The sequence below is a fragment of the Ranitomeya imitator genome, chromosome 1 (assembly GCF_032444005.1).
Source record: "Ranitomeya imitator isolate aRanImi1 chromosome 1, aRanImi1.pri, whole genome shotgun sequence".
NCBI classification, from domain to species: Eukaryota; Metazoa; Chordata; class Amphibia; order Anura; family Dendrobatidae; genus Ranitomeya; species Ranitomeya imitator.
Window position 1 is genome coordinate 983,527,461 of NC_091282.1, and position 25,189 is coordinate 983,552,649.

At 42.7% G+C, this 25,189-nt stretch overlaps 1 protein-coding gene across 15 annotated transcripts in view; it reads left to right on the forward strand.

Annotated features, from left to right (window-relative positions):
• BLTP1 (bridge-like lipid transfer protein family member 1) overlaps positions 1–25,189 on the forward strand; it is a 381,731-nt gene that overhangs the window by 117,082 nt on the left and 239,460 nt on the right. For all 15 annotated transcript variants that reach the window (XM_069743891.1, XM_069743894.1, XM_069743897.1 and 12 more), the window contains exons 13-19: positions 416–507; positions 2,172–2,289; positions 6,273–6,428; positions 14,881–14,978; positions 15,583–15,761; positions 15,869–15,975; positions 16,091–16,296. In XM_069743891.1, the coding sequence (XP_069599992.1) occupies positions 416–507; positions 2,172–2,289; positions 6,273–6,428; positions 14,881–14,978; positions 15,583–15,761; positions 15,869–15,975; positions 16,091–16,296 (956 nt within the window). The remainder of the gene's footprint in view (positions 1–415; positions 508–2,171; positions 2,290–6,272; positions 6,429–14,880; positions 14,979–15,582; positions 15,762–15,868; positions 15,976–16,090; positions 16,297–25,189) is intronic.

The following is a 25,189-nucleotide window of genomic DNA, read 5'->3' on the forward strand; positions in this document are numbered from 1 at the left end:
ACCTCAGCAGTGCTACATGCTGATCACCTCCATGCCACGCCGCATTGATGCAGTAACTGATGAAAAAGGAGCCCCGACCAAGTATTGAGTGAATTTACTGAACATGCATTTCAATAGGCCAACATTTTGGATTTTAAAATCATTTTTCAAGCTGGTGTTATAAAGTATTCTAATTTATTGAGATAATGACTTATGGGTTTGCATTGGCTGTAAGCCATAATCATCAACATTAACAGAAATAAACACTTGAAATAGATCACTCTGTAAAGACTCTATATAATGAGTTTCACTTTTTGTATTGAAGAACTGATATAAATTAACTTTTTAATGATATTCTAATTTTGTGAGAAGCACTTGTATATTTATTTTAATATGTCTGTGTGTATATAATGCTTATGCCATTATCTCTTTTCAGGTTATTCTCCCATAATCAAAGGGCAGCTGTTACATGTAGACACCACTACGAGTATGCAGTACAGGACACTACTTGAAGCAGAAATGCTTGCAGTAAGTTTTAGTGATTTTTTCCTATCTGACTTCATTTTGACAAATTTAAGAAAACATTTCAGGCAGACCCTGCTTTGCGTAGTTCTGTCATAGAAATTTCACCCGACAGTTAGTTGCTTATAGATAGCTGTTTTATCAAAGTTTTCCTTGCATGACTTTGGTACATTTTTTCTCGCCGACAGCTTTTTTGACATTTGTTTTAGCATATATTGCATTGTGCAATGCTACTGTTATTCCTCCTGGAAATGTAGGCATATATTGGCATTTGGACATTATTATACCCCTTGGATGTGTCCTTACAAACTCAAAATATCTGCAGTGACTGACCAGTGTCCATGTACGGACATGCCCTATTAACAAAGGGAATTAGTAACAACCAGTTGTCAGTTTTTTCATATTTTTCCTGGTAAAGTGGAATGGCACAAATCAGATACAATGCTCAAGAATATTTTTTATGGTAAATGCAGGTACTATAAGGCCACGTTCAGGATTTTTCACTTTTTTCGGCGGTTTTCCTCATAAAAAACACTAAAAAAGCTTACATTAAGCATCCTATTATTAGAATGCAATCCGCAATTTTTGTGCACATTGGTACATTCTTTCCTGGTTTTTAACTTTTTGACCATTAATTGCGTTGCACTTTTTTACGATGGAAAATGATTGATTAGGTTGGCACCTTGTTGGTTATATATTTTATTTGCACAATTTGCACATTTTTATATTTATATTTATATATTTTCTTCCCTTAGCACATTTTTTTTACTGCCTATTATATTCTAATCAGTGTTGCTATATATACTTTTGATATACCTTTGGTCCAATTAGTTATATCTTGTTTGGTTGTGATATATATTACTTCATTTTATTCTATTTTTAATCTGGTTGAAATTTATTTTTGTTTGTGCGCACACTTTTTAACTTATTTTTTTTTATTCCACTACTGTCATTTGTATCAATAAAGACATTTTTAATGCTACTATCTCTATTGTCTGGGCACTTTTATGGTCTTTCCGTTGTGTTAGTTTCCTGCACTATATAATATAGTAGTGGAAAGCTGCAGAAAAATCTGCATTAAAAACGCGAGCGTATTTCTTGCGGAAAAAGTCCGGTTTTGTTCAGGAAATTTCTGCAAAGAATTCTGAACGTGTGGACATAGCCTAAAGGTTTTATATATATACATATATATGTATATATTTTCCACTTTATGAAAACTTTTGTCAAGCCACAATTAGCTTTAAGAAAACAAAGTATGCTTTACTCTTCTTTCCAGCTTTGTGTGTCCGACAGTGCTCCGTTGTATGTTGCTTGGCTGCAGCGGTGACATGTTGTCAACAGCACTGCAGGCAATCACTGAGGTCAGCAGCACTGCCAATATACGCAGCATGAGTCCCTGAGCTCAGTGATTGGCCAAGCAACATAGCACAGGGCAATGGTGGAGACAACGGTGGACCCGGGATGGGAAGGTAAAGCTCAGTTTACTTGTATTTTTCAAATTTTCAAAGAAACTGCCTAAGAGGAAAGAGTTTTTTTTTTTTTTTTAAAGAGGACAGCCCCTCTAATAATGGCAGCAATAAATAACAGTGAAGATTTTTTTTACAAGCAGTAGATATGTACATGTTTATTTCATTTTAGAGATGCTAATCTTGGATTGTCTTTTGCTGTAGTTTCATATAAATGCCAGCTATCCCAGGGTGTGGAATATGCCCCAGACATGGCAATGTGAACTCGAAGTCTACAAGGCAACATACCACTTTATTTTTGCTCAGAAAAACTTTTTTACAGGTAACTTCATCATATTGGTAAATTTGATGTATTCCTATAAAACCATTCCTCCGTAACATCCTGCAAGTGTTGTCATACATACACCCTGATTATTGGAAGCCACGCCAATCCTGAGAAAGCCACATCTCCTATGTAGTTCAGACCCCGCCGACCAGGTCTGGGGGCTGTAACCAGGATATGACTTTAGCCCTTTTTAGGTAACTACATGAAAGGCTGTGATAAAGAAAAATGAAATGGTGCATTGTGTAGCGGCCGCTGCCGAGTACTGCTGTACATCTTCCGTAAAATTGAATTGAGAGGTAAACAGCAGTACTTGGCAGCGGCCACTAAACTACTGTATGTACTGAGCTGCCCTATTCTGCTACTTGCTCTGCTTACATCTGACCAGTGCTTGGGCAGAAATCAGCTGATTGGGGCCGGTGCATACATTTAGGTTACATGGTTTGTCTTTTTATGTAAGCATTAGGGATTACTGCAACTGACTTACCATGTAGTTCCTATGTTTTACACGTAGATGTAAGGTTATCTTTAGTATAATTTTTTAAAGGTTTGAAGGTAATGTACAAAGTGACTATTACAGCCTATGATTGAAACTGCAAGAAAACATTTACCCCAGTACAGCAGCACTTCTGTGTGAGTGAGAAAAGACCTGCGCCGCTAGCAACTGACGCTAGCCCAGAGCTGACAGCTGTACCTGCTGGGGACTGACCATAGCCCGGTGCTGACAGCTGTACCTGCTGGGGACAGACCATAGCCCAGTGCTGACAGCTGTACTTGCTGGGGACTGACCATAGCCCAGTGCTGACAGCTGTACCTGCTGGGGACTGACGCTAGCCCAGAGCTGACAGCTGTACCTGCTGGGGACAGACCATAGCCCGGTGCTGACAGCTGTACCTGCTGGGGTCTGACCATAGCCCAGTGCTGACAGCTGTACCTGCTGGTGACTGACGCTAGCCCAGAGCTGACAGCTGTACCTGCTGGCGACTGACCATAGCCCAGTGCTGACAGCTGTACCTGCTGGGGACTCACCATAGCCCGCTGCAAACAGCTGTACCTGCTGGGTACTGACCATAGCCCGGTGCTGACAGCTGTACCTGCTGGGGACTGACCATAGCCCAATGCTAACAGCTGTACCTGCTGCGGACTGACCATAGCCCAGTGCTGACAGCTGTACCTGCTGGGGACTGACCATAGCCCGCTGCTAACAGCTGTACCTGCTGGGTACTGACCATAGCCCGCTGCTGACAGCTGTACCTGCTGGGGACTGACCATAGCCCGATGCTGACAGCTGTACCTGCTGGGGACTGACAATAGCCCGGTGCTAACAGCTGTACCTGCTGGGCACTGACCATAGCCCGATGCTGACAGCTGTACCTGCTGGGGACTGACGATAGCCTGGTTCTGACAGCTGTACCTGCTAGGGACTGACCATAGCCCGATGCTAACAGCTGTACCTGCTGCAGACTGACCATAGCCCAGTGCTAACAGCTGTACCTGCTGGGGACTGACCACAACCCAGTGCTGACAGCTGTACCTGCTGGGGACTGACCATAGCCCGCTGCTAATAGCTGTACCTGCTGGGGACTGACCATAGCCTGGTGCTAACAGCTGTACCTGCTGGAGACTGACCATAGCCCAGTGCTAACAGCTGTACCTGCTGGAGACTGACCATAGCCCAGTGCTGACAGCTGTACCTGCTGGGCACTGACCATAGCCCGGTGCTGACAGCTGTACCTGCTGGGCACTGACCATAGCCCGGTGCTAACAGCTGTACCTGCTGGGGACTGACCATAGCCCGGTGCTAACAGCTGTACCTGCTGGAGACTGACCATAGCCCAGTGCTAACAGCTGTACCTGCTGGAGACTGACCATAGCCCAGTGCTGACAGCTGTACCTGCTGGGGACTGACCAAAGCCCAGTGCTGACAGCTGTACCTGCTGGGGACTGACCATAGCCCTCTGCTAACAGCTGTACCTGCTGGGGACTGACCATAGCCCGCTGCTGACAGCTGTACCTGCTGGGGACTGACCATAGCCCGATGCTGACAGCTGTACCTGCTGGGGACTGACCATAGCCTGGTTCTGAGAGCTGTACCTGCTGGGCACTGACCATAGCCCGGTGCTGACAGCTGTACCTGCTGGGGACTGACCATAGCCTGATGCTGACAGCTGTACCTGCTGGGGACTGACCATAGCCTGGTTCTGACAGCTGTACCTGCTGGGGACTGACCATAGCCCGGTGCTGACAGCTGAGAGCTTATTGAATCTGCTTGCGTTCCATATGGATTTATCTCTCTCATGTGTGAAATGTTGATAGACACTGTAAGTTCCTACTCAGACAGTGGGTACAGAAAGTATTCAAACCCCTTTCAATTTCTCACTCTTTGTTTCATTGCAGCCATTTGGTAATTTCAAAAAAGTTCTTTTTTTCTCATTAATGTACACTTTGCACCCCAACTTGACTGGAAAAAACTGAAATGTTTGCATATTTATTAAAAAAGAAAAACTGAACTATCACATGGTTATAAGTGTTCAGACCCTTTGCTCAGACACTCATAATAAAGTCACATGCTGTCCATTTCCTTGTGATCCTCCTTGAGATGATTCTACTCCTTCATTTGAGTACAGCTGTGTTTAATTAAACTGATAGGACTTGATTTGGAAAGGCACACCTATCTATATAAGACTTCACAGGTCACAGTGCATGTCAGACCAGATGAGACTCATGAGGTCAAAGGAACTGGCCAGTGAGCTCAGAGACAGAATTGTGGCAAGGCACAGATCTAGCCAAGGTTACAAAATCATTTCTGCAGTACTCAAGGTTCCTAAGAGCACAGTGAACTCCATAATCCTTAAATGGAAGAAGTTTGGGACCACCAGAAGTCTTCCTAGACCTGGTCGTCCAGTCAAACCGAGCAATCGTGGGAGAAGAGCCTTGGTGAGAGAGGTAAAGAAGAACCCCACATGATCACTCTGGCTGAGCTCCGGAGATGCAGTAGGGAGATGGGAGAAAGTTCCACAAAGTCAACTATCACTGCAGCCCTCCACCAGTCGGGCCCGACAGAAGTGCAAGATATTTGAAAGCTCGCATAGAGTGTGCTAAAAAACACATGAAGGACTCCAGGACTATGAGAACTAAGATTCTCCGGTCTGATGAGAGGAAGATAGGCCATTTTGGTGATAATTCTAAGTGGTATGTGTGGAGAAAACCAGGCACTGCTTATCACCTGCCCAATACAATCGCAAGAGTGAAACATGGTGGTGGTGGCATTATGTCATGGGGGTGTTTTTTAGCTGCAGGGACTAGAGGACTGGTTGTCATTGAAAGAAACATGAATTTGGCCAAGTACAGAGATATCCTGGATGAAAACCTCTTCCAGAGTGCTCTGGACCTCAGACTTAACCGAAGGTTCATCTTCCAACAAGACAATGACCCTAAGCACACAGCTAAAATAGCAAAGGAATGGCTTAAGAACAGCTCTGACTATTCTTGACTGGCCCAGTCAGAGCCCTGACCTAAACCCAATTGAGCATCTCTGGAGAGACCAGAAAATGTCTGTGAACCAACATTCACCATCTATCCTGATGGAACTGGAGAGGATCTGCAAGGAAGAATGGCAGAGGATCCCCAAATCCAGGTGTGGAAAACTTGTTGCCCAAGAAGACTCATGGCTGTACTAGCTCAAAAGGGTGCTTCTACTCAATACTGAGCAAAGGGTCTGAATACTTATGACCATGTGATATTTCAGTTTATCTTTTTTAATAAATTTGCAAAAATTTCTACATTTCTGTTTTTGTTTGTTTTTTAAGTCTAGATGGGGTGCAGAGTGTACATTAATGAGAAAAAAAATGAACTTTTTTGAATTTACCAAATGGCTGCAATGAAACAAAAAGTGAAACATTTAAAGGGGTATGAATACTTTCCGTACCAGCTGTATATTTGATGTTTAATATTTATGTTTTGTCATTTTACTTTTATTATAGACCTCATTCAAGACTGGTCAAGTGACAGTCCACCGGATTTGTTTTCATTTGTCCCATATACTTGGAACTTAAAGATCATGTTTCATCAGTTTGAGATGATCTGGGCAGCAAATCAACACAATTGGATAGATTGCTCAACAAAGCAACAAGAAAACGGTGAGTTTCTTGCCAAAAATCACTTAGCATGTTCTTGCTGATTAATATTTAAGGTCCTGTAAGCACAAATACTAACTTCGATGAAACTAATCTACACAGAAATGAAGTATTTGACATATGGTTACGCTTTTCATTTTGACCTGACTTCTAAGGCTATGTTCCAATGATGAGTATTTGCTCAGTTTTCAATGTTGCAGATTTTTTGCCGAATTTCTGTACCTATTAGGTAAATTAGTTTACTTGCATTTTTTTTTCATTGTCTGTTAGCGTGTCTTTTTATTGCGTTTTTGTCTCTTTTTAGTTTTTTTTTTTTAATAGTTTATGATATTTGGCATTTACAAAACTTTATTGATCTAGTTATGTGTGGATTACATGCATTTTTAGTGCGGAAAGGCACTAAAATCACGTGTTGTTTACCTGTTGATGGCGAAATTGGCATGTTGAGGATTTCAAACACGCTCCGCAGATCTCCACTCGGGATAGATTTCCTTCTTATTTGACAGCTTCTTCATTACAGTCATGGCTTCCTCCACGCATCTGAACATGTCCTAAAGACGCTGTGAATACAGGCTGCAGTCCAGTTCTATACAAGCCAAGACAGTGCATAATGTGTGAAGGCATTGCTTTTCTGTGGGATGACTTTTTGATCACTTTTTATTATTTTTTTTTGTTAGGAAGTATGAACAAAAAACAATAAGTCTGAAATTATTTTTTTTTTTTTATAGCGCTCACCATAAAATATCATTAAAGGGAACCTGTGCTGAGTAACCTACAGACAGTGTCAGGTTGGCGCCGTTTTACCGATTAAAATGAATCCTCGGTTGATGAAATCCATCTTGTGGTTGTTGTTTAATCTTTTTTTGTCAGATTTCAGTTAATAAGATTCTCGTGCTTCGAGGCGGCCTGGGGGGGGGGGGCTTTATGTGGTGGTCTGCTTACATATTCATCTGTATGGCTTCTGACAGTGTCTGCAGGTTACTCAGCACAATCCTGCTGACAGGTTCCCTTTAAAATGTTAACTTTATCTGCAACTCAATATGATCACTGTGATTTGCAATTTATATTATTTTTTTTATTCCTATCGTAAAAGAAAATCACTATGAGAAAAATAATTTATTTACTGGGTGGATGCAAGCGGTGTTTTTTTCTTCTTTTTTAAAATATGAGACCAAATGGAAGCCAGACTGATCCCATAGTAATGAAAGGCTTTCCTCTATTTCCATTTGCATCTGTTATCAACAGATCAATTTTGCAAATTAATTCAGCTGGTTTGTTTTTCTAAATGCAAGAGACAGAACATAAAAAGGGAAATATGAATGAAGCCTTAGGCAGGGAATCAAATGTTTCCAGTTAGAGCTCTGTGGCTAGTGCCCTTCTCAGCTATGGGAAGAGATCAAAGTGCCAAGATTTTTAGCCTTTTCAATGGGAAGAGATAAGAGAGCCGAGATCCCTAGCCTTGACTTGTTCTTGTTTAAAGAGCTAGTTGGAGGCCTAGAGTAACGCAACCAACTAAAGGTACCGTCACATTTAGCGACGCTGCAGCGATCTAGACAACGATGCCGATCGCTGCAGCGTCGCTGTGCGGTCGCTGGAGAGCTGTCACACAGACAGCTCTCCAGCGACCAACTATGCGAAGTCCCCTGGTAACCAGGGTAAACATCGGGTTACTAAGCGCAGGGCAGCGCTTAGTAACCCTATGTTTACCCTGGTTACCAGTGTAAATGTAAAAAAAAACAAACACTACATACTTACCTTCCGGTGTCTGTCCCCCGGCGCTCTGATTCCTGTGAGCGCTGGCCGGCCGTAAAGCAGAGCGTCACCGCTGTGCTTTACGGCCGGCCGGCACTGACAGTGCAGGGAAGCAGAGCGTCGGGGGACAGACACCGGAATGTAAGTATGTAGTGTTTTTTTTTTTTACATTTACACTGGTAACCAGGGTAAACATCGGGTTACTAAGCGCGGCCCTGCGCTTAGTAACCCGATGTTTACCCTGGTTACCAGTGAAGACATCACTGAATCGGCGTCACACCCGCCGATTCAGCGATGTCTGCGGGAGATCCAGCGACAAAATACAGTTCTGGCCTTTCTGCCTCCGACCAACGATGTCACAGCAGGATCCAGATCGCTGCTGCGTGTCAAACACAACGATATCGCTATCCAGGACGCTGCAACGTCACGGATCGCTAGTGATATCATTGTTAAATTGTTCAGTGTTAAGGTACCTTAAGGCTACTTTCACACTTCCGTCTTTTCAGATCCGTCACAATCCTTTGATTTTTGAGAATGCAGGATCCTGCAAAAAAAATTTGCAGGATCTTGCATTTTCCCATAGACTTGTATTAGCGACGGATTGTGACAGATGGCCATCCATTTCATCCGTCGTGCACTGGATCTGTCGTAAAATAGCGGTCCGTCGTGCAGAGAAAACGTTCATTGTAACGTTTTTGTTCACGTCGGAAAATCGGTCAGCGACACATCCTGTGCTGCCCATCGTCGGCTCCAATGGATCCGTCGCTGACTGTCACACGCAGGAATCCAGCGACGGATCCAGTTTTTCCCTTCTGAGCATGCCCAAACGATTTTCAAGTATGGGAAAAAGTCTCTCTCTCTCTCTCTCGTGAAAGTGGCCTAACTCTAAATGGCTTCCCGCTCCTCTTATCCAACCCAATTCATTGCTTGACTTCAGCAGATTGCTGCTTTCTAGCCCCCTATAATGCCTGTTTAGTGGCAAGTAACACTATAGAGTGGGAAAGATAAGTATTTCACACACTGCTGATTTTGCAAGTTTTCCCGCTTACAAAGAATGGAGAGGTTTGCAATTTGTATCATAGGTACACTTCAACTATGAGAGACAGAACCTAAAAGAGTATCCAGAAAATCACAATCTTTGGTTTTAACATAATTTGCAAGAAATAAGTATTTGATACAATAGAAAACGGAAGTTAATGTTTGGTACCGAAACCTTTGTTTGTTTGCAATTACAGAGGTCAGACATTTTCTGTATTTTTTGACCGCTTTTGCACACACTGCTTCAGGATTTGGGCCCTCTCCTCCATAGAGATCTTTTCCAGATCTTTGCGGTTTCTGGGCTGTCGCTGTGCATTATTGAGTTTGAGCTCCCTCCAAAGATTTTCTATTGGGTTCAGGTCTAGAGATTGGCTAGGCCACTCCAGGTCCTTAAAATGCTTCTTATGGAGCCACTCCTTAGTTGCCCGGGCTGTGTATTTCGGGTCATTGTCATACTGGAAGACCCAGCCACGATCCATCTTCAATGATCTTACTGAGGGAAGGAGATTGTTGGCCAAAGTTGTGCGATACATGACCCCATCCATCCTCCTCCTTTACGGAAAAGCACCCCCAAAGTCTGATGTTTCACCCACCATGCTTCACTGTAGGGACAGTGTTCTTGGGGTTGTACTCCTCTTTCTTCTTCCTCCAAACACGGCGAGTGGGGTTGATACCAAAAAGTTCTATTTTGGTCTCCTCTGACTACATGACTTTCTTCCATGCCTCCTTTACATCATTCAGATGGGATTGGACTTGTGCTGGCTTGAGCTGCTTTCCTAATGTCCTGTAGTCCATCCCAGCCTTGTGCAAGTCTACAATATTGTCCCTGGTGTCCTTAGACAGCTCTTTGATCCTGGCCATGCTGCAGAGGTTGGAATGTGATTGAATGTGGACAGGCGTCTTTTATACAGGTAACTAGGTCAAACAGGTGTAACTAATACAGGTAATGAGTGCAGAGTAGAAGGGGTTTTTAAAGAATAACTAACAGGTCTTTGAGAGCCAGAATTCTTGCTGGTTGGTAGGTGATCAAATACTTATTTCATGCAAAAAAAAGCAATTTAATTATTTGCATATGATACAATGTGGTTTTCTGTTTTTTACTTTTAGATTCTACCTCTCACAGTTGAAGTGTACCTACAATAAAAATAGCAGATCTCTCCATTTTTTTTGTGGGTGGGAGAACATGAAAAATCGGCAGTATATCAAATACTTATTTTCCCCACTGTATATTGTCTTACACTACATTGTTTTTTGTTACCTTCTTTTTCTGATTAGTTTGTGCCCCTTAGCTCCAAAATGGAAGTGTCCTCATTTTTGTACTTCTATTTGCATCCAATAAAATGAGGATTTAAAAAAAATTCAACCAATTCACAGTTGCTTGTCAAGGAGATTGTCCACTAGATAAAAAAAAAAATCCATTGCGAGAACATAAGTAAGCAGTAATATTAGACATGCTTGGCCTGGCTAAGGTCGTGAAATATTGTACACTGGATAATACATATATTTCATATTGGATACCTAGTTAGTGAGTCATATATCTTACAAGACTGTCAGCCGCTGATACTGACAGCACAACATTGTGTCTAATGTTCATTTACCAAAATTAGAAAACAAATGCTTTCAATCTTAATTAGAGTTGGGGATTGTATCAAATGAATTTGACAACTTCACCATTCCATGTCCGCCTGATTCTGAATATTTGATTTTAGCCCTGTAAACATCATCTTTTTTTTCCGTTTGTGGAAACAAGCTTTGTTGGAAGAAGCGAGGATCTGCGGATCTGCAGAGCACCTGGATTACGCGGGCACATGTGTGTGGAGTGCGGCCAGGAGACGCTCTTGTAGCAGCTAGTAATTGGGGTCCTGCCAGTGATGCAGAGAATTAGAAGAGTTGTGGTCTGATGGGGTGTCTGGGTTTAAATATGGGATGACTGAGGAAAGGGTGGCATTGTATGCGGATGACCTTCTGCTATTTCTGGCTGACCCGGTTACTTCCTTGGAGGGAGCCATTGGGATTATTGAACGATTCGACTCAGTGTCGGGACTAACGATAAACTGGAGTAAGTCTATCTTTTTTAAAGTAGATGACGCTGGGGAGGAGGGGAGTGAGCCGCTGGAGGATGGGTGACTGAAGGTGGTAAGCCAATTTAAATATCTTGGGATATGGGTATCTATGCCTGTTAAGGATTACATACATAGGAACCTGACTCCGATCTTAGGCGTTCTTAAGGCAAAAGTGGATGCTTGGCTTAAGCTGCATTTATCTGTGGTGGGTGGGGTGAATCTTATTAAAATGATTTTGATGCCGAAAATACTATATATTCTTCATAATGCGCCAGTTTGGATACCGCGCAGGAAATTTAGGCAGATTAACTCTCTGTTTAGGAATTTGATATGGGGGAGACAACATCCACGTATCAAACTAGAGACACTTCAGCGACCCAAGGAAGATGGGGGCTTGGCACTGCCTAACCCTGAAATATATTTTCTTGCAGCCCAAAGTCAGCACCTAAAGGGCTGGGCCCATGAAGGGTCATCTGGGGCGGTACAGCAATTAATGGAAAAGGTGACAAAAAAGAAGGCCAGTAGTACAATGTCTGGAAGATGGATCCCTGGGGGCTCTGGGGAAATTGTACCCGACTGTGTTATTGATATGTAAGCTGTGGGGTAGGCTGAAATATATACGTGGGATTACGGGCTTGACCAGATTCTCCCCGTTATGGCATAACAATAATTTACAGGAGTTTGGGGCATTGGGGGTACTAACAGAATGGCAGGCCAAGGGGATTCAATACGTGTATCAGATAACTGAACGGGATGAGTTGAAATCCTTTTCCCAATTGCCTGTATTTGCGGATGAGGCATGCTTTTGGAGCTCAGAATAGGGACGGAGGTATTAGAATTCAAAGGGATATAGTGCTAGAGTATGTGTGTAATGAAGGGACTACTGGGGGGGGTTATATACTTTCCTCTTAGGGTTTACAATAATGGCGAGAGCTAAGTGGAAGAGGGATCTGGGCCCAATGGAGAACGAGACTTGGGAATCGGTGTAAGAATGGGTCCCACGGCTGTCGCTGAGCGTACCGTATAGGCTGTCACAGCTTTATGTAATACACAGAGTTTACAATTCTCCGAAGGTATTATATAGGGCAGGTTTGCGTGATGATTCTGAGTGCCCGAGGTGTAAATCTACAGATGCTGATATTTTTCATATGATGTGGACGTGTCCGAGACTGGCTGCTTTTTGGTTGGTTGTTTTGAGTCGTATGGAAGGTGCGTATGGATGCACGGTGCCAAGTGACCCGGTGGTGTACTTGTTGGGGTGCGTGGATGATAATTGGAGTGGATAACAACCTGAAGATAGCTATTGCCAGATTGCTGTACATGGCCCGGAAGGTGATAGCGCGCAATTGGATCAGGGAAGAACCGCCTTCAAGAAGAGAATTCCTCCAGTATGTGAAGCAAGGCCTGGCACTGGAAAAGGGGTTTTATAAGACAAGAGGGAAAATTGAAATGTTCAATAAATTATGGTCTCCGTGGATTGCCATGGGATAGGGGCATTATAGAGAATGAGTGAATTAAAGTCCCAAATTGATGAAAATGCGACATGTGGTCTATAATCTTAACTGAGGGATTAGTCACGTTGTAGTTTTAATGATGGAATGATGGAAAAGGTGAGCTGTCTTGTTGTGAGGGGGCAGGGGACGTTGGGATTGGGGGGGTTGTTTGAGGGGGAAAACTTTGTATTGAAAATGATACTGTAACATGTCAATTATAATGTTTTTCTTAATAAAAATTTATTTGATTAAAAAAAAAAATTAGAAGAGTTGTGTGCCTGTGACGTGCTGGAGCTGTGGTATTCTGTACAAGTGGCACCGATGCAGCCAAACTTAACCCTCCGATAGCCGGGGAACTGCAGTTTAGGTGCAGGGAGAGCATCTAATTAGTGTCTGCTGAGTCTACCTGCAGTTTCTCCTATCAGTGTGGGCTGTTAGGAGGTAAAAGGAAAGACAATAAAGCTTGGGCAAAGTATTCCTAAGGAATATTCTGCTCAGTAGTTAAGTCTTCCTTACAGTTACGTTCTCTGGCCTCCAGTACTAGAGAGTGTTCCCACAACTTCAGTTTGTGACCTTCTTGCATAATGAATTGTCAGGGCCGTTCCTTCTCACCTCTCTCTGTGTGTAAATTGATTTAAAGGGACTCTGCCAGCACAGAATGACTGTTCAAACCAGATACAGGCTCTCAGTGCTTCATGGTCGGGACAGTCATTTAAATGCACCTTCCCACCTGCTTGGTTTCCATCTACCTCCACCTTTCCCTGGTCCTATGAAGCCAGAGCCACTTACTTCCAATGATGATACACAATTAGCAGGTTGTGTGCACAACACGTTCTCTCCATTGGAATAGAATCGGACACACGCACGAGACGTCAGGCATGCGTGTCGTAATGTCACTGGCAGCACCCAGTACTGATGTGACAAGTAAGACATTGCCGGATAACCCCCCATTACTACCCCTCCTGTGTTGTTGGTTCTGTGCAGAAAGTGAGGTTAGGATTAACCCCTCACACTGCCTGTTGCCTGTCATCTGCCCCCAATGCTCCAACTGCTATAAAGATTATTCCTGACCCCTTGCCTGTCACCTCCTGCCCATGACCGGTTTCCAGTTCAATGGAAATGCTAGGTAGAATCCTCATAAGGCATCTTCACACGTGATGGATTTGCTTCCACAGGGAACTCTGCATGTCAAATCCACAGCAAATCATTCAGATTTTGGTGTGGATTTTTAGTTTTATTTTTTTTGCATTCTTCCTCTTATCAACCAGTCAAATAAACAAAAATATATATGAAAAGCTATGCTATCCTACTTGCTGCAGTGGCAACATTTCCCTGGTTCCCTGCCGGTCTCATGATAGTCAGCAGAGACGTTTTCTTGGTCATCACTCAAAAATAAAGAAGTTGTAGGAGGTCAGAATGCCAAAGATCCACGATATATTGGGTAGGGAAGGCAAACACAGCATACAGAAGCCCTCATCAGGCTTCTGTCTGTTGACGTCCTACTAATTTTTTACTTTTGATGGATGTAAACTGATCTGTTTGAAGGACTTATGCATTACTACTAATATTGCCTTCATTCTGTGACTTCTGTACGGCTTTGAAGCCTTTCTGATTGCAATGTGTCCAAACATGAGAAATCCCAGCTTTCACGTGTGGTAGCACATTGTCTACAGAGAGCAGCAAGTGCTTCTATAAAGGCATCAGGGCATGGGGGGTGTAGAGGGTTTTTATAGTCTTGTTTTTATTTTAGACTTGCCTTCACTGTGTATACAAAAAACCAAGAGTAAAATTGCAAATCGTCTAAAGGTTTTTTTTAACCTAGATTTTATTTTGAGGCCGAATCCCCAAACCCTAGTCTGAATGTGTGCGAACATATTGTTTGTTCCCAAGTAATAATCTTTCTTCTTTCTGCACATATAATGAGATATTTGCTTTAGGGTGGTTCTAGACTTGGTTCCTCTCCATATTAGATGGTAAACCAGTACAAGCCATTGATTGCTATCCTGGTACGTCTACAAGGAGGTTGCTTTCTTCCACCCATTTCTCTTGTGTGCTGAATATTTCTGTATAGGTTTTTCCTTATTTTATAGAGTGTTTTTGTTATTCCAGTGTATCTGGCTGCCTGCGGAGAAACATTAAACATCGATTTTGCGCTGCCATTTACTGATTTTGTTCCAAGTACATGCAGTACTAGATTTTCCTTAAGAGTGAGTATCATTGCCTTAAAGGTCACCTACTAAGCAATTTGTACGAGAAAACCTGTCTCTTGGTTTGGACGTGTGGAAAATGAAGCATTTGAGCATGTATATGATTGTTTTTAACCTTGGGGTATGTGCACATGTTGAATATTTGCAATTAATTCTTCTGCACTAAAATTGCATCACTTGACCGGAAAAACGCAGCGAACAAGAAACCCGTTTTTGATGTTTTGTCGCTTGCTTTTTTATGCATGCATTTTAATGACTGGGAAACACTGAAAGAATTGCAATGCTGCAGATTTGGGGGAAAAAAGCACATTTATAGTTAAAATATACAAGGAAAAATAGAGCAGCTTGTGCATGAGGTTTCAGAAATCTCATTTATTTTGCGGGTACCATAGAAAGTGTTTTTATGCCCAATACAACGTCCTAAAAAAATGCCGCAAGTACTCAGTGCGTGCACAAGCCCTTAGTATGACAAACTGGAAATGCTTTGAACAAACAAAATGATTAATATTGCAAACAATCAGTACATTTATATATTTATGTATTGGACTCTGTGGGCATGTCGACATCCTCAGAACCCAGATAAATGTTCCATTTCCTTTTTTAGGGGGGAGATGTAGATCTGCATTTGTATTTACCTGACTGCCACCCAAGTAAATATTCCCTACTTACATTGGTAAAAGACAGTCATCTGAATAAAACCAATCCCGACTCTTGCAACTCGGCGGAGAATCAAAGTGGGCAAAAAAACTGCAAGCCGAAATGGAGAAACGTAACGAAAGCCGGGTAAGACTTGTTTTGCCGCCTCCGTCCTTGTGACTTCCATACTGATTCTCTTTATGCATGTGAATATCATTATATTGTCCTTGTGTGAGACTTTCTTTGTGTGAAAGGTCTGGTTGGGTGGAGTGCTGGACCGTCCCCTCGGTTCTGTTAAACATCGACTATACCTGGCATCCAATATATCCCCAAAAGGCTGATGAGCAACTTAAACAGTCATGTAAGTGACCGTAACTTTTCATGTTATCTATTTATTTTTGGTGCTGTCAAACATTGATGTGAAAATGGCACACTCATTTTTTACTCTTCTATGTTACATCTTTTTATTTTCTCAGTATCAGAAATGGAAGAATCCATGCTATCAATGCTGAGACCTTGCCAGAGAACATCAGAGCGAGTCACGTCTCCCACGGCTTTAAGCCGACCTGCGCTGGATCCCTCTGAACTGCCTCCAGACAAGCTACATGTGGAGCTAGAGCTCTCGCCTGACTCCCAAGTCATTTTCTACGGACCCCTCTTGAAGGCCTTTCTGTCGATAAAGGTAAGGTTTACTATATTACTAAATTGTTAGATCTTCCTGCGTGCATTGCTTAAAGGGATCCAATAAGGATAACTTTACTGATGACACTGGTAAGGTTGTATTGATTCCAGAACAATAATCTATATTGGCTGGCAAATAGAAATCAAGCACTGAAGCCAGATAGAAATGATCCTGGAAGTGCTTTGGGGGATATGAAGGCTCTGAGGACATCAGGTTTCCTTATTACTCCCTGACAGTTCTGTCTGGCTGATGAAGGTGGTTGATGGGTACTGTGCTTAACAAAATAGCATTTGTCAAGTCTAAAGTTAAAAAGGGCAAGTTTGTCTTTTTTTTTTCTTTAGTTTTGATAAAAGTCATTTTGTAGCCAAATATTTGCTTTTTCTGCCTTATTTATGGCTTGAATAAAGGTAATCTGTCAGCAGTTTTTGCTATCTGAGAACAGCGTGCCCCTGCATTCCAGAATGCTGTAGATAAGCCCCTGATGCTGGTGGGCTTAGCTCACCTTCGATTTTGGGGGTGACAGGTTCCCTTTAACAACATAATTACCTTAAAGAAAGAGCACAGAAAATTTATATCACTGCCCTTCAAGTCTTTGGATCAAAGGAGTTATGTTAGGGTTAATAAGAAGGTAATTTAATGATCTGAAAATTGACCTGTGTAAGATTGTTTGCTAGAGAAGCAATCGAGGATTTTTATAAGATGGATACAAACCGGCCTTTAAAGTGAACCTGTATGTTTTTTCTTAAATAATCTCAATCAAAATACTTTCAGTCGTATTTAACAATATTTCTGCAGCCTCCTCATGAGAGCACAGTTGCCCCGCATACATAAGAAAAAGCCTTTTCAACAAATGTTAATTGGCGCTATGTGGCCAATGGTTTATCTGGAGTGTGCAGGGCCGCCTCCTCTGTCACCGCAGTCGCTGCCTCTCCTGCCTTGATTGATGTGGATAAAGTCTGGTACGTTATCCACACAATCTGTCTAACTCTTATGGTACCTTCACATTAAGCGACGCTGCAGCGATACCGACAACGATCCGGATCGCTGCAGCGTCGCTGTTTGGTCGCTGGAGAGCTGTCACACAGACCGCTCTCCAGCGACCAACGATGTCGGTAACCAGGGTAAACATCGGGTAACTAAGCGCAGGGCCGCGCTTAGTAACCCGATGTTTACCCTGGTTACCATCCTAAAAGTAAAAAAAAACAAACAGTACATACTTACCTACAGCCGTCTGTCCTCCAGCGCTGTGCTCTGCACTCCTCCTGTACTGTCTGTGTGAGCACAGCGGCCAGAAAGCAGAGCGGTGACGTCACCGCTCTGCTTTCCGGCTGACCGACGCTCACAGCCAGTACAGGAGGAGAGCAGAGCACAGCGCTGGAGGACAGACGGCTGTAGGTAAGTATGTACTGTTTGTTTTTTTTTACTTTTAGGATGGTGACCAGGGTAAACATCGGGTTACTAAGCGCGGCCCTGCGCTTAGTTACCCGATGTTTACCCTGGTTACCAGTGAAGACATCGCTGGATCGGTGTCACACACGCCGATCCAGCGATGTCAGCAGGAGTCCAGCGACGAAATAAAGTTCTGGACTTTATTCAGCGACCAACGATCTCCCAGCAGGGGCCTGATCGTTGGTCGCTGTCACACATAACGATTTCATTAACGATATCGTTGCTACGTCACAAAAAGCAACGATATCGTTAACAATATCGTTATGTGTGAAGGTACCTTTAGAATCTGCACAGGAAAGCCAGTGCCGAGCACATTCCGGAGAGGTTCATCGGATTGTTCAGAGCCGATAAGCATAAGGCGCAGGAAAACTATATATTCACATTTCCTCAACATTGAAATTGCAAGACCAAGAAGGAAAAGTTGTGGAATTATGAAAATCACAGGGTCGATAGACATGTTAATATGCAAATGATGAAAAATTGGAAACATTTTTTTGAAAACATCTCGACTTATTAACCCCTTTACCCCCAAGGGTGGTTTGCACGTTAATGACCAGGCCAATTTTTACAATTCTGACCACTGTCCCTTTATGAGGTTATAACTCCGAAACGCTTCAACGGATCCTGGTGATTCTGACATTGTTTTCTCGTGACATATTGTACTTCATGATAGTGGTAAAATTTCTTTGATAGTACCTGCGTTTATTTGTGAAAAAAACGGAAATTTGGCGAAAATTTTGAAAATTTCGCAATTTTCAAACTTTGAATTTTTATGCAATTAAATCACAGAGATATGTCACACAAAATACTTAATAAGTAACATTTCCCACATGTCTCCTTTACATCAGCATAATTTTGGAACCAATTTTTTTTTTTGTTAGGGAGTTATAAGGGTTAAAAGTTGACCAGCAATTTCTCATTTTTACAACACCATTTTTTTTTAGGGACCACGTCTCATTTGAAGTCATTTTGAGGGGTCTATATGATAGAAAATGCCCAAGTGTGACACCATTCTAAAAACTGCACCCCTCAAGGTACTCAAAACCACATTCAAGAAGTTTATTAACCCTTCAGGTGTTTAATAGGAATTTTTGGAATGTTTAAATAAAAATGAACATTTAACTTTTTTACACAAAAAATTTACTTCAGCTCCAATTTGTTTTATTTTACCAAGGGTAACAGGAGAAATTGGACCCAAAAAGTTGTTGTCCAATTTGTCCTGAGTACGCTGATACCCCATATGTGGCAGTAAACCACTGTTTGGGCGCATGGGAGAGCTCGGAAGGGAAGGAGCGCTATTTGGCTTTTCAATGCAAAATTGACAGGAATTGAGATAGGACGCCATGTTGCGTTTGGAGAGCCACTGATGTGCCTAAACATTGAAACCCCCCACAAGTGACACCATTTTGGAAAGTAGACCCCCTAAGGAACTTATCTGGATGTGTGGTGAGCACTTTGACCCACCAAGTGCTTCACAGAAGTTTATAATGCAGAACCGTAAAAATAAAAAATCATATTTTTTCACAAAAATTATATTTTTGCCCCCAATTTTTTATTTTTCCAAGGGTAAGAGAAGAAATTGGACCTCAAAAGTTGTTGTCCAATTTGTCCTGAGTACGCTGATACCCCATATGTGGCAGTAAACCACTGTTTGGGCGCATGGGAGAGCTCGGAAGGGAAGGAGCGCAGTTTGACTTTTCAATGCAAAATTGACAGAAATTGAGATGGGACGCCATGTTGCGTTTGGAGAGCCACTGATGTGCCTAAACATTGAAACCCCCCACAAGTGACACCATTTTGGAAAGTAGACCCCCTAAGGAACTTATCTAGAGGTGTGGTGAGCACTTTGACCCACCAAGTGCTTCACAGAAGTTTATAATGCAGAACCGTAAAAATAAAAAATCATATTTTTTCACAAAAATTATATTTTTGCCCCCAATTTTTTATTTTTCCAAGGGTAAGAGAAGAAATTGGACCTCAAAAGTTGTTGTCCAATTTGTCCCGAGTACGCTGATACCCCATATGTGGCAGTAAACCACTGTTTGGGCGCATGGGAGAGCTCGGAAGGGAAGGAGCGCCGTTTGACTTTTCAATGCAAAATTGACAGGAATTGAGATGGGACGCCATGTTGCGTTTGGAGAGCCACTGATGTGCCTAAACATTGAAACCCCCACAAGTGACACCATTTTGGAAAGTAGACCCCCTAAGGAACTTATCTAGAGGTGTGGTGAGCACTTTGACCCACCAAGGGCTTCACAGAAGTTTATAATGCAGAGCCATAAAAATAAAACAAAATTTTTTTCCCACAAAAATTATTTTTTAGCCCCCAGTTTTGTATTTTCCCTAGGGTAACAGGAGAAATTGGACCCCAAAAGTTGTTGTCCAATTTGTCCTGAGTACGCTGATACCCCATATGTGGGGGGGGGAACCACCGTTTGGGCGCATGGGAGGGTTCGGAAGGGAAGGAGCGCCATTTGGAATGCAGACTTAGATGGAATGGTTTGCAGGCGTCACATTGCGTTTGCAGAGCCCCTAATGTACCTAAACAGTAGAAACCCCCCACAAGTGACACCATTTTGGAAAGTAGACCCCCTAAGGAACTCATCTTGATGTGTTGTGAGAGCTTTGAACCCCCAAGTATTTCACTACAGTTTATAACGCAGAGCCGTGCAAATAAAAAATATTTTTTTTTCCACAAAAATTATATTTTAGCCCCCAGTTTTGTATTTTTCCAAGGTTAGCAGGAGAAATTGGACCCTAAATGTTGTTGTCCAATTTGTCCTGAGTACGCTGATACCCGATATGTGGGGGGGAACCACCGTTTGGGCGCATGGGAGGGCTCGGAAGGGAAGGAGCATCATTTGGAATGCAGACTTAGATGGATTGGTCTGCAGGCGTCACATTGCGTTTGCAGAGCCCCTAATGTACCTAAACAGTAGAAACCCCCCACAAGTGACCCCATATTGGAAACTAGACCCCTCAATGAACTTATCTAGATGTGTTGTGAGAACTTTGAACCCCCAAGTGTTTCACTACAGTTTATAACGCAGAGCCGTGAAAATAAAAAATCTTTTTGTTTTCCCACAAAAATTATTTTTTAGCCCCCAGTTTTGTATTTTCCCAAGGGTAACAGGAGAAATTGGTCCACAAAAGTTGTTGTCCAATTTGTCCTGAGTACGCTGATACCCCATATGTTGGGGTAAACCCCTGTTTGGGCACACAGGAGAGCTCGGAAGGGAAGGAGCACTGTTTTACTTTTTCAACGCAGAATTGGCTGGAATTGAGATCGGACGCCATGTCGTGTTTGGAGAGCCCCTGATGTGCCGAAACAGTGGAAACCCCCCAATTATAACTGAAACCCTAATCTAAACACACCCCTAACCCTAATTCCAACGGTAACCCTAACCACACCTCTAACCCTGACACACCCCTAACCCTAATCCCAACCCTATTCCCAACTGTAAATGTAATCTAAACCCTAACCCTAACTTTAGCCCCAACCCTAACTGTAGCCCCAACCCTAACCCTAGCCCTAACCCTAGCCCTAACCCTAGCCCTAACCCTAGCCCTAACCCTAACCTTAGCCCTAACCCTAGCCCTAACCCTAGCCCTAACCCTAACCCTAGCCCTAACCCTAGCCCTAACCCTAGCCCTAACCCTAGCCCTAGCCCTAACCCTAGCCCTAACCCTAGCCCTAGCCCTAGCCCTAATGGGAAAATGGAAATAAATACATTTTTTTTTTATTTTTCCCTAACTAAGGGGGTGATGAAGGGGGGTTTGATTTACTTTTATAGCGGGTTTTTTAGCGGATTTTTATGATTGGCAGCCGTCACACACTGAAAGACCCTTTTTATTGCAAAAAATATTTTTTGCAATACCACATTTTGAGAGCTATAATTTTTCCATATTTTGGTCCACAGAGTCATGTGAGGTCTTGTTTTTTGCGGGACGAGTTGACGTTTTTATTGAAAACATTTTTGGGCACGTGACTTTTTTTATCGCTTTTTATTCCGATTTTTGTGAGGAAGAATGACCAAAAGCCAGCTATTCATGAATTTCTATTGGGGGAGGCGTTTATACCGTTCTGCGTTTGGTAAAATTGATAAATCAGTTTTATTCTTCGGGTCAGTACGATTACAGCGATACCTCATTTATATCATTTTTTTATGGTTTGGTGCTTTTATACGATAAAAACTATTTTACAGAAAAAATAATTATTTTTGCATCGCTTTATTCTCAGGACTATAACTTTTTTATTTTTTTGCTGATGATGCTGTATGGCGGCTCTTTTTTTGCGGGACAATATGACGCTTTCAGCGGTACCATGGTTATTTATATCTGTCTTTTTGATCGCGTGTTATTCCACTTTTTGTTCGGCGGTATGATAATAAAGCGTTGTTTTTTGCCTCGTTTTTTTTTTTTTTTTTTCTTACGGTGTTTACTGAAGGGGTTAACTAGTGGGACAGTTTTATAGGTCGGGTCGTTACGGACGCGGCGATACTAAATATGTGTACTTTTATTGTTTTTTTTTTTTTATTTAGATGAAGAAATGTATTTATGGGAATAATATATTTTTTTTTTTTTTCATTATTTTGGAATATTTTTTTTTATTTTTTTTTACACATTTGGAACATTTTTTTTTTACTTTTTTACTTTGTCCCAGGGGGGGACATCACAGATCAGTGATCTGACAGTTTGCACAGCACTCTGTCAGATCACTGATCTGACATGCAGCGCTGCAGCCTTCACAGTGCCTGCTCTAAGCAGGCTCTGTGAAGCCACCTCCCTCCCTGCAGGACCCGGATCCGCGGCCATCTTGGATCCGGGGCTCGAGCAGGGAGGGAGGTGAGGAGACCCTCGCAGCAACGCGATCACATCGCGTTGCTGCGGGGGGCTCAGGGAAGCCCGCAGGGAGCCCCCTCCCTGCGCGGTGCTTCCCTGCACCGCCGGCACATCGCGATCATCTTTGATCGTGGTGTGCCAGGGGTTAATGTGCCGGGGGCGGTCCGTGACCGCTCCTGGCACATAGTGCCGGATGTCAGCTGCGATAAGCAGCTGACACCCGGCCGCGATCGGCCGCGCTCCCCCCGTGAGCGCGGCCGATCGGCTATGACGTACTATCCCGTCCAGGGTCAGATAAGCCCAGGGCACCTCGACGGGATAGTACGTCTAAGGTCATAGAGGGGTTAAGTATTGAGTATGAGCGCCATACCGATATGCACACACTTACATGCTTTGGTATACTATCAGTGAGGTTATTAGTGGTTTGAGGAATGTTCTGCCATATTGAATGCACTAGGTCACGTTAATCAGCAAGATCCGCTGCTGTCCACTCCCCTTGTAGTTGCTGACCAATGATGTCCCATATGTGCTTGATAGGAAAACGTTATGGAGACTGGTAGGCCATGGTAGTACTTATAGGCCATGCAGGCTGCTCAAAGTAGCACATGCAACATATGGCCTAGCGTTATATTGAAAAACAGCTCCTGGGACACTGGAGAAATGGTCCTCTTTAATGAAAACCTGTCGCCAGTTTTGTCCTGTGTCAACTAAAACTATAACTTTAATCAGCACCTGTACTGCAGTCTATCACTGTCCCCCCCTCATCACTGTCCTCCTGCAGTTTTCTCACGCTTGTGCAGAGTGATCACCAGCTCTGGCCTGCGCACTATGCTCTGTTGTATTGCGGGCAGAGCCTAAATCATAATGGCGCTCTGCCGCAATAGGACAGAGCATAGGGCGCAGGCACGAGCCAGCGATTTCTCTGCGCAGTCTTGAGTTTTCGCCCGGCTGTGTGGATGATGCAGAAGGAGTCATCCACATCAATTACGGCAGGAGGACGGCTATCATCTGCCAGGGGGAGGGATAGAGAAGCCAGAATGGAGACCACCGAAACCATGCCCATAGGATTGGACCAGCAGGATTAACACACAGCGCTGGAGAATTTCGAAAGGTTTTTTTGGGAGGTATACAGGGGGTTATATAACAATTAATGGACTGCAGCACAGGTGCTTTAAACTAGAGGAATATGAGATTGGAAATATGCAGCCAGGAAAAAAATATGCAGCTAATGAATTCTTTTGAGAACCCTGCTATTAGAAATGGAAATAAAGAACAATAACAACAAGTTCTGAATGAAGATAGAGGAGCAACTGAAACCAACTAACTAAAATGCATCTATACAAATGCACAGGGCGTGGGAAATAAACAAGGAAAATTGCAGCTGCTATCACAGGAAGAGAGATTAGTTGTCCTAGGCATCACTGAAACTTGGTGGGATGATACACATGATTGGAACTCAAGCCTTGTAGGCTGCAACTTATTGATTAGAAACAGAATTAACAAGAGGGGAGGAGGTGTTGCATTGTATGTTAGGAAAGCGTTTATCTCCACTGAAGTCCAGGCTTCAGAGACTGGTAGCTCCGTAGAAACTGTTTGGGTAAAAATAGAAGGAGAGAAGAACAGAAAGGACACTATTTAGGGGTTTACTGTAGGCCACATGGACAGACTGAAGATATGGATAAACTCTTACATTAGTTGTCTCCATTCTCAAAATAGTATGAACTAGTGATCAAGGGAGATTTTACCTATCCAGATATTTGTTGGAAATCTCTCTCAGGCAAACTTAATGGATCCAGAAATTTCTTATCTTCTTTCAAAAGGTAGAAGAGAGAACAAGAGGATCTGCAATCTCGGACCTAATTCTTAGCAATAAGGAGGAAATGGTTAAGGAAGTAAATGTGGCTGGGAATTTAGGAGGCAGCATTCCTACTGTCCCCGAATCTTGGATTACATGAGGAGAAAGACCAGCAAGGACTCAGACTTTAAGGTTTGCGTTCAGAAAGGCAAATTTTAATGGACTTCGAAAGAGGGTAGGAAAGGTCCAATGGCTGAATGTTCTAAAGGACAGAAATGTCCAAGAAGGATTGGAGATTTTGCTAAAAGAAATTCTCATTGCACAGTCAGTAACAATCCCAAAAAGAAGGAAAAATAATTGGAATCATTTAAAAAGACGAGGATAGATAAAAACAGAACGTAAACACTTGTTAAAAAGGAAAAAAGAAATGTATATTAAATGGAAAGAAGGGGGCATATCTAAAGAAGAATATAATGCTGTTTGCAGGGAATTCGGGCAAGAGTTAGAAGAGCTAAAGCCAGTAATGAAGTGGGGTTTGCAAAGGAGACCAAAAGCAATAAAAAAGGATTTTGGGGGTATGTCAAAAGCAAAAGAAAAGTCAAAGATGCTATAGGATTTTTACAGGATGGAAAGGGTGAAGTGGTCACAACTGATGTTGAGAAGGCCAAACTTTTAAATTCCTATTTTGCATCTGTATTTTCTAAGAAAGCAATTGTAACGTCAACTGATCTTCACAATGCCATCGAAGGAATAAAAGAATCCACACTATCTATAAACAGAGACATGGTGAGGGAACACTTAGCTAAT